The sequence below is a fragment of the Natrix helvetica genome (assembly GCF_964273705.1).
Source record: "Natrix helvetica genome assembly, chromosome: 1".
Lineage (NCBI taxonomy): Eukaryota > Metazoa > Chordata > Lepidosauria > Squamata > Natricidae > Natrix > Natrix helvetica.
In genome coordinates this window covers 156403734-156418335 of record NC_138548.1, presented here as the reverse complement: position 1 = coordinate 156418335, position 14602 = coordinate 156403734, and the positions used below count along the sequence as shown (strand labels likewise).

At 42.9% G+C, this 14602-nt stretch overlaps 1 protein-coding gene across 4 annotated transcripts in view; it reads left to right on the top strand.

Annotated features, from left to right (window-relative positions):
* The window catches only part of RBMS1 (RNA binding motif single stranded interacting protein 1), a 157293-nt gene that overhangs the window by 99120 nt on the left and 43571 nt on the right, over window positions 1-14602 (top strand). For all 4 annotated transcript variants that reach the window (XM_081937044.1, XM_081937043.1, XM_081937046.1 and 1 more), the window contains exon 3: window positions 9002-9060. In XM_081937044.1, the coding sequence (XP_081793170.1) occupies window positions 9002-9060 (59 nt within the window). The remainder of the gene's footprint in view (window positions 1-9001; window positions 9061-14602) is intronic.

Below are 14602 nucleotides of genomic sequence, written 5' to 3'. Positions count from 1 at the left end.
TTGCTGGGCAAAATTGGGCCCGGGGGGGCGCACGTGCCCCCCCCCCCCCGTTTTGGCTGTCAGAGACACCGCTGGCTGGTCCTTTCCTATTTCCAGGCCAGCCCGCAGGCCAGATTTAAGGAATCCTGGTATAGAGATTGGAGGAATGGGATAGATTACAGCTGCTTCTGTAACCAAAGTCTGATCACCATTTGGCCTTTTTATTGTCCTTGGGACTATTTCCCACAGTTATGGTTGGTAGCTCTACTGAGTGTCTAAACATTGTTGAAATATTGATATGATTCTAGATCACAAAAATACTCACTATCATCTAACTGGGAAAGCAAATTAAGGCACCCTGATTCTGAAGCCTATTAAATAACAAGTTAAACCCGTGGTGATCATCCTCATCTGCAATCATCATTAGACACAGGTAGAACTCAATTTGGAGACATAGGATGTATTTGTAATACAGGAAGTCCTCTACTTAACAATAGTTCGTTTACTGACCGTTCAAAGTTATAACGGCACCGAAAAAAAGTGACGTACAACCATCTTTCACACTTATGACCGTTGCAGGCAATCCCCATGGTCATGTGATTTACATTCATGTGACCTATCTTTTATGACAAGCGGAATCAATGGGGAAGCCAGATTCACTTACCAACCGTGCTATTAGCTTAACAACTGCAGAGTTTCACTTAAGAAATGTGGTAAGAAAAGTTGTAAAACTCACTTAACAAATCTCTCACTTAGCAACATAAATTCTGGGCTCAACTGTGGCCGTAAGCCGAGGACTACCTGTAGTGCTAAACCAGTGTTTCTCAACCTTGGCAACTTGAAGATGTCCGGACTTCAACTCCCAGAATTCCCCAGCCAGCTGAAGTCCGGACATCTTCAAGTTGCCAAGGTTGAGAAACACTGTGCTAAACAATGTAGTATCTTCCCTAACCTGCAGTGCACATTGCCTTCCAGCAGAGCTTTTTTAAGTGGCAAAAATGAAAGTTCTGTTTAGGATCCGACAACCAGATGAACCTTTAAAGGCTTACTCAGTGTGGTTTAAATGATATTTGCAGATAAAATTGTTCCAGTTAACTCCAACTTGAATATCATTGTTATGACAGACTCTCAAGAAGGATGATGTTAGGTTTCCATTAGTCATATTTGGATAGATTTTAGCTTGTGCTCTTTGGTTGATGTGGACAAGTTATTTGGATGTTTTGAAAGAGAAATAACCTTTATATTGACTTCCCCATTGATTCTTCAGTGTAATCATTACATTAAGAACACTTTTCAGCAGCCTTCAGGAGCACAGTGTTATGCAGTTAGTCCTCTACTTACAACGGTTCATTTAGTTATTGTTCTAAGTTACAAGGGCACTGAAAAAAAGTGACTTATGGCTGCTTTTCACACTTACAACTGTTGCAGCACTCGCATGGTCACATGATCAAAATTCAGGTGCTTGACAACTGGTTCATACTTATGACAGTTGAACAGAGGTGAGTTTCTACCGGTTTGGACCGCCCAACCAGTAGTAACATGGTGGCCTGGGTCACTGGAACCGGTAGCGACTCAGGCCTGCCATGCCCCCCGAACTGGTTGTCTTGGTGGCCGCCCTCTTGTTTTTGCCTCCTGCGCATGTACAGAGCAATTTTTGTTTCACTGCACATGCGCGCACACGGCGCGTCCCTGAGCAAACCAGCAGTAGTGGCAGCCGAAATCCACCCCTGCAGTTTAAGTGTCCTGAGGTCATGAAGTAACAACCTGTTACCAACATAACAACTTCAGTGATTCACTTAACAACTGTGACAAGAAAGATTGTAAAATGGGGCAAAACTCACCGAACAAATACCTCACTTAGCAAGAAAAATCTGGGCTCAATTATGGTCATAAGTTGAGGACCGCCTGTAGTTGCTGTAGTCCTCTCTGAAATATTTATACTATATCCATGGGTTGGTGTGAATGTGTATATATCTATGTGAGTGAGTGAGTGAGTGAGTTGTGTGTGTGTGTATAAATGGATTAATAAAAATAAATAAAATATATTGAAAAAAGCAATGCAGGAGTTCCTCAAGGCTTTGCTGGCTTCTCGTGAAACCACTCAGAGAGGTCATCCAGGGGTTTGGGCTTATGCGAATAATAAGTGCTCTGCTTCTCATTTCCTTCAGCTAGTCCCAGGGGGCCCTAGAAATCTTGAAAAACTATAGTAGTGGTTAAAAAAGTGAGGGAAGAAACTACATGATTAAAATAAACCTGACAAAAAAGAGAACTAAAAAGGAGATCCTTATAGTACCATTTAATATCAATAAAGAATTACTGTATTTTTCAGAGTATAAGATGCACCTCCCACCCCCAAAAAAAGAGGGTGAAAATTTGGGTGCATCTTATACACTGAATGTAGCCCCACCTACCCCGACCAGAGGCCAAAAACACGAGGCATGGAGGCAGCGATGGTCTGTGGCAATCCATGCAGCTTGGAACAGCTGATTGGGGATATTTTGGCAGTCCAATCCACCTGTCAATCAGCTGTGCTGAATCAGGCTGCAATAAGTGCTGAAGCTGACCTGGCTGCTCAGAGTTTGCAGCAGCAATCACATTCAGAAAGCACACACAAGTAACTGATTCAGCAGGATTCGAAATAATAATAATATACGATACAATACCAAAAACAAGTTTTCCAAGGTAGCAGTAAATACAAACAAAACACAAGCAGTTTCACTTTCAGTTCTCCACTAAGCCAGGCTCCTTTCTGACTCCTTGTTGCTCACACAGCAAATTTCAGAGTCGAAATAGCCCTCATTGACTGACTTAGTTGCTATGCCTATTCATTGGCTGACCTTGTTACCATGTGTCAGCTGAATACCATGGATGCTGGTAGGCAGAGGCAGAATTTTTTTCCTTTTTATTTCCTCCCAAAAAACTTAAGGTGCGTCTTCGGAGCATCTTATACTCTGAAAAATACGGTCTTTCCCTTCTTACATTCTTTGACTTAATCCAGACAAGAGAGAAAAACTGTGATGGAGGAAGAAAGGTATATATATGGGGATGAATCATCACAGAGACTGGATTGCAAGCTGTGTGATAAAAAAACAACATTGAAGAATTTGTTTGGAACTACTGCAAGCAATGATACTGCAGATAACATTAGTTACCAGGGTTTGGGGTTTTTTTTAGCAATGACTGGTACTTGTCAGCTGTATGAAACTTGATAAAGTCAGATTAGAGTAAATGCCCATGGAGTTTCTCAATCAGCCTGCCATGGTTGTCCCAAAGGTGATTTTTTACAAAAGGCAACCGGACTTTCTTGGTTTGTTTTCTTTGAAAACATTTTGCTTTTCATCCAAAAAGCTTTTCCAGTTCTAACTAATTGGTGGAGAATGGAAGGATTTATATTGTTTGCAGTCAGCCTGTTGTTAGCACTCAGAGTCATTGAGGCCACTTGGGAATTAATCTCTATCCTCAGAGTCACCTGAATGAGAATGCAAACGAGTGAGGATTCTTCTTGAGACCGCTGAAAGGACAGAGTTGTAAACAGGAGATAGATGGTGTTGTATCCTTTCCTCTTCGTTGAGGGAAGGCTGTTCAATTTTGCTTTGAATCACTTGGCAAGATAATACATTATTTATAAAAGCAATGACCAAGCACAGCATATGACAATTACAGAATAGAAACATGAATGCTTCCCATGGTTAGAAAAAATATATTTACAGTACATAAAAGGAAGACTGGAACATCTGGACAATTCAGAAACATCTGGATAGTTTATAAGGCCTGGAGTAAATTCTCTCTTAGCAGCATTAGGGATCGCTCATTGGCAGGGATAACCCTGAGAATGGAGGGCTGAAGGAAGATACCAATGGTCCTTCAAATTCAATTCAATTCAATTTATTAGCGCTTATAGACCGCCCCCTCTCCCGAAAGGGACTTGGGGCGGTGTACAGTCCATGTCAAAGAACAAAATTAAAACAATTAAAATTACTACATGGAAAATATATATATACAAATATAAAATGGATAGATGCATAAGAGGAGGATAAAAGATGTGCAGGACTGTATTGCTAATAAATAATTAAAATAAACAGACATTAAGATCCCAATACCCAATAAAATTAAGACTAGAATAATACCCTTAAAAACCAGTAAAATATAAATGCCAGGAGATAGGCGTTGAAATTATGCCAGGCCAGCCAGTCGAAACAGGTGAGTCTTTAGTTTCTGCCGGAAGGAGCGGAAGTCGGTGGTGGTTCTGATGTCGGGGGGGAGGTCATTCCAGAGGGTTGGGCCCATCACAGAGAAGGCCCTACTCCTTGGCGTCGCCCGCTGCCATTGCCTAGCGGACGGCACCAGGAGAAGCCCCTCTCTATGAGAGCGAATTGGCCGCTGGGATGTATGTGGGAGGATGCGATCCCGCAGGTAACTGGGCCCTATGCCATGGAGCGCTTTAAAGATGGTGGTCAAAACCTTGAAACGCACCCGAAAGACCACAGGCAGCCAGTGCAGCTCACGCAGGAGCGGTGTCACATGGGAGTACCTGGTACTCCCCATGACCACCTGCGCGGCTGCGTTCTGGACTAGCTGCAGTCTTCGGGCGCATCCCAAGGGAAGCCCCATGTAGAGAGCGTTACAGTAGTCCAGGCGAGACGTCACCAGTGCATGAGTGACCGTGCGTAGGGCATCCCGGTCCAGGAGGGGGCGCAATTGGCGCACCAGGCGAACCTGGTGGAACGCCCCCCTTGCCACGGCTGCCACATGATCGTCCATTGACAGCCGGGCATCTAGGAGGACGCCCAAATTGCGCGCCCGTTCCACAGGGGGCGACTGCTCGCCCCCTATGGTCAGCGTTGGAATTAGCTGACTGAACCGAGGTGCCGGTAGCCACAGCCACTCAGTCTTGGAGGGGTTGAGTTTGAGTCTGTTGTCCCCCATCCAGACCCCGACGGCTTCCAAACACCGGGACATCATTTCGACAGCCTCACTGGGGTGGTTTGGGGTTGAAACGTACAGCTGAGTATCATCAGCGTAGAGGTGGTACTCAACCCCAAAACCACGGATGATCTCACCCAGCGGCTTCACATATGTGTTGAACAGGAGGGGCGAGAGGACCGACCCCTGTGGCACCCCACAAGTGAGTGGCCTCAGGGTCGACCTCTGCCCCCCCCGTCAACACACATTGCGACCGGTCGGAGAGGTAGGAGCCGAACCACCGTAAAACGGTGCCTCCGACTCCCATCCCCTCCAGCCGGCGCAATAGGATACCATGGTCGATGGTATCAAAAGCCGCTGAGAGATCTAATAGGACCAGGATAGAGGAGCAACCTCTATCTCTGGCCCTCCAGAGATCATCAACCAGCGCGACCAAGGCTGTCTCTGTGCTGTGTCAGGGTCGGAAGCCTGACTGGCGTAGGTCTAGATATTCGGATTCGTCAAGGTGTCGTGGAAATTGCTGCGCCACCACATTCTCAACAACCTTTGCTAAAAAAGGAAGGTTGGAGACTGGACGATAATTAGCCAGCTCCATTGGGTCCAGTGAAGGCCTCTTGAGTAAGGGCCTCACCACCGCCTCTTTCAAGGCAGTTGGTAAGGATCCCTCACCCAATGAAGCGTTCACCAGGCCCAGAAGCCAGCCTCGTGTCACCTCCCAGGATGCCAGTACCAGCCGGGAGGGGCACGGGTCCATTAAACATGTGGTGGGCCGCAGCCGTCCACGCAACCTGTCCAAATCCTCGGGGGCAACAGAGTCAAACTCCTCCCAGAGTGGTCTTACAAGACTCACTGTTGACGGCTCGTCCGTGCCACTGGAGGGGGCCCATCCGCTCCGGATCTGAGCGACTTTGTCCTGCAGATATTCCCCAAACTCCTCTGCTCTACCCTGCAAGGGCGCCACCCGTGCCCCCTGTGATAGGAGGGAGCGGGTCACCCTAAACAGGGCGGCAGGGCGGTTATCCGCGGACGCAATAAGAGCGGCACAATGTCTACGTTTGGCCGCTCTCAATGCCACAAGGTAGGTCCGTAAATAGGATCTTACCTGTGTTCGATCAGACTCGGAGCGTGAGGACCTCCACCTGCTCTCTAGACGTCTCCTATGGCGCTTCATCGCCCTCAGCTCCTCGGTATACCAAGGGGCTCGGGCGGATTGCTGCCGCAGGAGAGGTCGCAAAGGCGCAACCCAGTCCAAGGCCCCAGCCACCGCCATATTCCAGGCGGCCACTAGGTCCTCCGACCGAGCGCGGGTCAGGGCTACAGGTAGCGGCCCAAGCTCCGTCTGGAACCTCTCCGGTTCCATCAGGTGCTTGGGGCGGTACCAGCTTGGACGAGCTGGCTCCGCCTCCTCGCGGTGAGGGGTAGCGACAGGGAAGTCGAGCCGGAGACATGAGTGATCTGACCATGACAGGGGAGTAATAACTAGGTCCCCTATTCCCAGATCACTCGTCCACTGTTCAGATACAAAAACAAGGTCCAGTGTGTGACCACCCTCGTGTGTGGGGCCCTGAATTAGTTGGGTCAGGCCCATGGCTGTCATGGAAGCCATGAACTCCCGAGCCACCTCAGATGCTGCTCCCGTCGACGGCAGGTTGAAGTCACCCATGACCATAAGCCTGGGGATCTCAACTGCCGTCTCTGAGATCAGCTCGAGGAGCTCGGGCAGGGCCGCTGATGTATAGCAAGGAGCCAAGTATACAATCAGCAGGCCCAACTGCCTCCCTGGGCCCCATTTAACACCTAGGGACTCACAACCGGGTATCTGAGGAACAGTGAACTCTCTCGGTTCTAGACTCTCCCGAATAACTACCGCCACTCCGCCACCCTTACCCAGGGCCCGGGGCTGATGGAATGCACGGAAACCTGGTGGGCACATTTCCACGAGGGGTAAGCCACCCTCGTGGCCCAACCAGGTCTCCGTTATCCCTGCAAGGTCCAGCTCCCCCTCGGAGATCAACTCACTAATGAGGGGGGCCTTGTTGGTTACGGACCTTGCGTTGCACAGCATCAGCCGCATGCCCTGGCCCTGTAGTTCCTGACCACCCAGTCTGCGGGGGTTGGTACAAACGACCGGGCGTAGCCAACAGCCACGGTCTCCCAACCGACCTCGTGATTTTCTCCTATCCTCGCATCCCCCCCCTCCCAACGACCGATGTAATAAAACAACCCTCTACTGGAATAGCTTGTTCCCTCTCCCCCCCCACCCCGCTCACTCCCCTCCTTGACTCACCTGCTCGACTGTTGCTGGCTTCTCTCCCGGCCTGGTTAACCCACCCCCCCTCCCTGGAACCCCCTAAGAACAGTGTAAAACATTTCGATAAAAAGCCCCTCAGCTTCCGTTTCTTACACTTAAACTACTTTAGGGCTTTAAAAGTCATAACCACCATTTTAACTATGGCAGCTCAGTCCTGTATATCAGGGGTCCCCAACCCGCGGGCTGCAGTCCATTACCGGGCCTTGAGCCGTTTGAAACTGGCTCACACAAATGGTGGGCGAGCATATGTGCATCCCCACTTGCGCAAGCAGTGGGTGAGCGTGTATGTGTGCGCTTGCCCGCCACTTGCATGGGACTATCCCCTGTTCCTCCCCCTCACCAGTCCGCAAAGACAGAAAGTTGGGGAACTCTGCTATATATAGTGTATAGTACAGAGGAGTTTATATGTGGGGTTCATGTAGTGTTTGACTATATGCTTCTCTGGGAACAGAGAGGAAATTTCCACCATGCCCTAAAAATTAAAATGCAGCTGTCCTTCCATAGCCTAATGAAAACAAATCCTGCAGCAAACAACAGTATCTGCAAGCACGAGCAGAGTGTGCCTTGAGATGCAATTTATTTTAATATAAAATAGATCTGGTCAGCACCACAAGAATCATTACAGGCCGCCTGGTTGTTCGAGACTTGAAAACAGTTGCTGTTATTTGGGAAATTCTTCTAGAATGAAATATGCAACAACTTTGCTACACTTAAAAGTGCATGTTGGAATTACCTTGGATTCACATTGGGAGTTGGTAGGGCATGGTGGTGCGGTTGAAAAAGTCAGAGAAAAGGTGGGAATTTCATCAAATAAATGCAGCCATCTGTTGGATTACTGCAAGGGTGTCCAAACTTGGGAACTTTAAGACTTGTGGACTTCATGGCTGGCTGGGGAATTCTGGGAGTTGAAGTCCACAAGTCTTAAAGTTCCCAAGTTTGGACACCCCTGGATTACTGTATTCTGCCTATATTTTTTTCTGTTTATTTCAGATTAAAACAGCTTTTAATGGAAGGTTCTTTACATGACAGACAGCACCTAAATATTTCTTTATGCCTTCATCTTTCAAAATACAATAACCTCTTTGTTATCAAAAGTTTCCCCATTTTAGTGAGACATGCAAATTCTTTAGTAGGTAGAAAACAGATCAGGCAGTTGTTCTTTGAAGCACAAAGCAATATCATACGTGTAAAAAATCTGAGAAGTCTTTTGCATGCCATAGATAGAATTTAAGGACAAAATCATTTTAGGCCCAAAGCAGTTTCACCTATTATGTGTCTCTGATTTCCAAGAATTTGAGTTGTTCCCTGTATTATGGAAAGATCGTAGATGTTGTGAACTTCTGTTCCTAGGAGTCTGTTTTGCTTCTTAGCTGGCTTGATCTTAGCTGATTTCTAGAATGGGATGTTATGGACAGATGCATTGGTGGTGACTTGAATTATATTAAATTCATGTTTGACTAATTAAATACTGATGCAGAATTAAGTAATATCAGGGAGTTCTAACAAGGATTTATCAATTTTCTATTAACAATAATTTTTGCTGAGTAGATCAATTATGCACGATCTGTCTGATAAAACTGATTTTTCTGTAGACATTTAGCACAAAGCTTTAATCTTTACTCTAGTTGGGAGAACTAGCAACAGAATCAATGCTGTCCTTTTTTGTAAGTTAAAGGTTGAGTAAATGTTGTTTTTTTAACAAGTGTAAATTTACATGAGAGCATTGCAGCTTCACTTGATCACTTAGATTTTGTAAGGTAACTTCTGGTTTGTTTTTAAAATTTTTAGATATGGGAAAATTGTATCTACGAAAGCTATTTTGGATAAAACAACAAACAAATGCAAAGGTATGTTCATTCTTAATTCCTTTTTCAACTTTGATTTTAAAAATTACGTATAATTATTTTTTCCCCCATTTTAATGTATGGTAGCTTTGTATTACATTGAACCATTTCTCCTTAGCACAGTTGCAACATTCGCTTTGGGTTTTATCTCTCAGGTATTGTTACCAACAAAGTTCACAAAGGCAAACCTTTTTAGTTGTCGTTCCCTTCCTCTGAAGTGGCATTCTCCCCAAGAGCCATATGATCCTAAACTTGCTGAGTTTTAGGAAGTTCCTTGGATAATAATAATAATGATTGATTCTCTGGTTATTTTATCTTTATTATATATTGTTTTGATCTTATTTACAAAGCTGCTAAGTGTCAGCAAAAATTGGTCTATAAGGCCAATAAATAAATATTTTTTTAAAAAAATGCTAAAGCCCACATAGATGCTTAGGATGACTCCAGACAGACTTAACTGGCATGCCACTGTGTGGCATTGAGCCTCTGTTTCCGAAAAGAAAGGGGAGTTTGAACATGAATTTTCCTTGCCTGCTGAGATGAGTACCATTTGACTGTACAAAGTATCCAGAAAGATTACACATTGTGTAAATTGGCTTTATTAATTAGAATGGGTAAGTGTTAAGTAGTTCTTAATTGCATGTTCCAGTCCCCCTAATTGTGTTTGTGTTCTGTTCGTTTGGAATATAATGGAGAGAGGGTGAAAGGGTTTCATTTTCACTGGCATAATTATAGGTAGGAAAAATAATAAACTTCTTTCTTTGAGACACTGAGTACATTAATTTGGTTTGGTGACCTTCAGCATTCTCTGTGATTATGATTAGATCACTTCCTTATGAAATGAGTAGTAAGTAGAATACAATACCAAACCCTCACATACTGGGTTTTAGTCCTACTTTCCAAAAGCAGACAAATGCTTTCTAATCAAGGGAAAATTCAGCCCAGTCAGTTTTTCCATTGTATGCAAGTGGATTTTAACCTCAAGAGACCTATTAATCTAAAACTTGTATTTTTCCATATTATATTTTTGTTCTCGATTCATGGTTAATGTTAGAAGTATTTGTTGAAAGATGTGCATAGAAGTAAAAAGAAGATGCTGAAATTAACTACAGTCCTAGAACAACATAACTAGGAATAAGCCCCACTAAATTCATTAGAACCTATTTTTGAGTAGATATGTGTAGGATTACATAGTAGAGTGTTGTACATATTTACTATTTCTCTCCCCTCCAAAAATTTTCTGCACAGCATATTCTAGTTTTCTAAATGATTGCATACAATTTATTAATCACTCTTTTTTAAAACAAATGGCACCCTATTTTGAGCAGTGGGATAGAACTAGCATTGGCCTTATTATCAAGACATGTCATATTTTCGGGGAAACACGGTATTTGAGATATACCTCTTCTCCTGCTTGGCCTTCCCAAGTTCTGAGTTTTTTGAAGACCTGGAGACCATTGCAACAAGCAGAAAGTAGTTTTTTTTCCTCTGAAAATAATAAATTAGGAAGAATCAGGAGAGAACATTTGTCAAATATCACTTCCCTTATCAAGGAAGTTATTCAGCTGTGCCTTGTTTCATTTTGCACATCAGAAATGAAATCATAGCCTTGTGTTAATTTTTGTAATCTGTTACTCAATCTATACAATATAATCATAATCAAGATGGTCTTTTAAGTTCAAATGTCTTAATGTGGTAAATAGTCAACTTTTCCTCTGTTTGCCTATCTAATCTGAGAATTAAGATGCCTCTCCAAAACAGCAAGCAATTATATTGAAAACAGCATATTTAGACATATTAAATATAAAAGGGTAGTACATGGTCCTCAAAACTAAACTTGGTTTTCTTTCTAGACTAGTAAAATATGACCTGTAACAAGTTTGGGCGAAAAGGTTACTGTCTTCCACCCAATCCATAAATCAATCAAATCAAATATTTATTAAAATCAAACTCAATACCTAGATCATTTTTTAAAAAATATCTTAGATATGCATTCTTATTTAATATTAATTAATTACATATAGCTAAAGGGTTGATCTTTTTGTAGGAAGAAACTCTTGGCCAGAGTTTAGGGATGCACTGCAATTTCCTTCCTGAATGTTGTGCAGGTGGCATCATTGTTTTTATCTAGTCTTCCTTTCCATTTCAGCTCCTAATCTTCCCATATTACAGGTAGCCCTTGTCTTACAACCACAGTTGAGCCCAACATTTTTGTTGCTAGGTGAGACAATTGTTAAGTGAATTTTGCCCCGTTTATTATCTTTCTTGCCACAGTTGTTAAGTGAATCAGTACAATTGTTTAGTAACACGGTTGTTAAGTGAATCTGGCATCCCCATTGACTTTGCTTATCAGAAAGTCACAAAAGGTAATCACATGACCCCAGGACACTGCAACAGTCATAAAAATGAGTCAGTTGCCAAGCATCTAAATTTTGATCACATGACCATGGGGAGACTGTAATGGTTGTAAATGTGAAAAACAGTCATAAGTCACTTTTTTCAGTGCCATTGTAACTTTGAATTGTCACTAAATAAACTGTTGTAAGTCGAGGACTACCTATACTCTAGAACAGGGGTCCCCAACTTTTTGGACCTCGGGAACCACTAAATTCATAATTTTAAATCCCGCAGACCACTAATATGATCTGCTTAATGACTGCCTGGTGGGTGTAGCTAGGTGGTCATGTGACTGGGTGGGCGTGACCAACTCAATGTCACTCACATCGAGGGACTCCTCGCTGGCCTCTCCTTGCTCCTCTCCTCCCAGCCATTCCTTGCCGGGGCCCCAACAGGAAGCAGTTGTTGGAGCTAAGCAGCCATCATGAGAAAGAGTTGGCAAAACAGCTGGCTCAATTCAAATTGGATCTGACCAAGAAGGAAGCTCAGCAGAAGGATCTCACTGAGGACTACAAGCATAGGCTTTCCAAGCAGAGGGAAGACCTGCGGGAATGCAAGGCCAGGTACTGGCGCCTGGAGGCTCAGCAGGCTGACATAGCCAGCCAGTTCCAAGCCATGATGCAGTCCCACTGGAACAAGGCCCTCTAGCTCTTCACTAGCAGTGGTGCTTCCCTCCAGCCTTTGCCAAAAGCCCCACACCAGGAGGATGAAGCAGACCCCAAGTCAGAATTTCTGCCCCCCTTTGACCCTCCTCCTCCTCTGCACGTATCCGACCCAGGGGTTGTAGTTTGAGGATCCCTGATTTAGTGCAATATAAAATCTGCAAATAATTTTTCTGCGGACCATCAAAGTTTTCTCACAGACCACCAGTTGATGACCGCTGCTCTAGAGGGTCCCCCAAGAATACAAAGTCAGTGTAAATCTAGGAAGGAGCATGGATGTCAGCAATTATTCTCTTCCTCACACAACAAACAGAGTTATAGACCGCAAAACTCCAAGCTGTAATCCCTTCATGCAATGTCAGAATCATTGTATAAGTCACCTGTTTCTGTACTTATTGATAAAATTACATTTTGGACATTTGGATATTTAAGGGCAGTTTGTAATAAAAATGATTTTTGTAGAAAGATTTGATTTTTTTTTAAATGTTAAACACACCAAGTTTTTTTTTATTTTTACCCTTGCCCAGTCATTTATTTCAAATTAACCTTGGACAAGAAAGGTTAATTAGAAAAGTTTTTGAACTATTTCTACGACATTTACTACCTCAATGAACTATAAGACCATTAAACATGCTATATCAGAAATTAAACTCAGGGGGCTGGATTTAAATTATGAAAAATTAATATTATTGATAAATAGCAATACGTATTCATTCTCCCAACTTGTAATATTTTATTTAATTCAGTTTGAATATTTCCCAACTCTTATTTTAAGAGTCCTGAAGATCACTTTCTAAAATATGAATACAGGAAATCCCAAATATTCTTAGTACCACTGCCACATATACTATAAGTGGTGATAAAGTCATTTATTTTAGTATACATGTGGTCCAGATGTCATTTCCCTGTTAAATGTATTGCATTTCTTGTTCAGACTTTGACCATTTCTATTCAGTCTTCAAATTTGCCCAATTTGTGCTTTATTTTGTGAAGACGCAAATCCAGTTTTTCGTAATGATATTGCAGTGCACAGCAGGACAAGGAACCTTAGTATAAATAAATTTCAGCCGTTTTCTTCAAGAGGAGGAGATGTCACCATTTCAGCTTACGAAATGTCAATAGCACATTCAGTGGATGAGTAATGAGAGATTATATTACTCATAAAATGGAGACTGAAGAGTAGCTGTACATAGTCAATGTGAGTGATTATAAATATTCTGTCATAAATGGAGTATGCTGCAATAAATAAACAATGGCATCCAGATAGACATCTCAAGTCTACCAACTTTTTAACAATGTGATGCCCTTTTCAAATTTACTTTTCATTTAGTTGTAGCTTACAATAGTGATTTATAGTAAGATTGGTATTCAGGAAACTATTTCATAGGCAGTTCTAATTCTGGCATCCCAGAAACTAAGTTATAAGCACCCTTAAACTAAATCTGAGATTACTCTGTTATGAACATACCAGAATTAGTTACTGTTATTCTTTTGCTAATATTATTAAACTAGCATATATGACTGGATTTATAGCCATGACTGTGCTTGCTTGCATTCTTTTAAAGGTTTACATGATTAATCTGCCATAATAAACTGTAGCATAAAAAGGAATAAAAATGAACTATACTTTTATTAAATCCACAACATATTCAATTGCTTACACTATGCAAACTACACTTTTATTTCTTTCTTATACATACTGGGTTTGACCTTTTGATCTTCTTAACTTTAAGCATTTTTTTCTTTATTACCAAAGGAGATTTGGTTATAATATTAGTTTAATATTATTTTCCTAACTAGCGTTAGAAACTGATTATATTAAGCTGATAGTAAATAGAAGTCTTATATTTTGGTGTCATGGGGAAAGCTTTCATAAGAAAACTCAACAGACAGACCTGTGGTGGGTCCGGATCCCGTTCCAACCGGTATAATTTGAATGGGCCCAGCGGCGTCCACATGGACGTGCACAGCGCACGCATGCGTCGTATCTGCCAGTGACACCTCCACGACGCTCCAGCTGCTCATCGGAGCGTCACGTAGGCTCTGTACGCGCCATGCGTGTGTGTGGAAGCACCAAAGGCTTTAAAGGATAGGTAAGGAGCTCGGGTGGGCGGGTGGGCCCTCCACAGCACCATACCGGAATGGTACCCGGTGCTCCGGGCAGGCTCCAGTACGCCTGTACTGGGGCGTACCCCCTGCAACCCACCACTGAGACAGACCCAGTATTGATTGAGAAAAAGCAGCTTTTATTTTGGTCAGTGACCAGTAAATAGCAAAGTGAAATGTATTATGATACAGTAAGGGGTCAGTGCAGTTATGACTGCAGTAATAAAATGGAACATAAAATTACAAACATTAAACCTGTAAAATCAATACGTAATCAAAATAGCTAAACCTAAAAGGAATCTTTTATCTTAATACATTGGAATTAATGTTAATGCAACCAAAATACTGACAATAGACAATGATTAGTTACAGTTAAATAA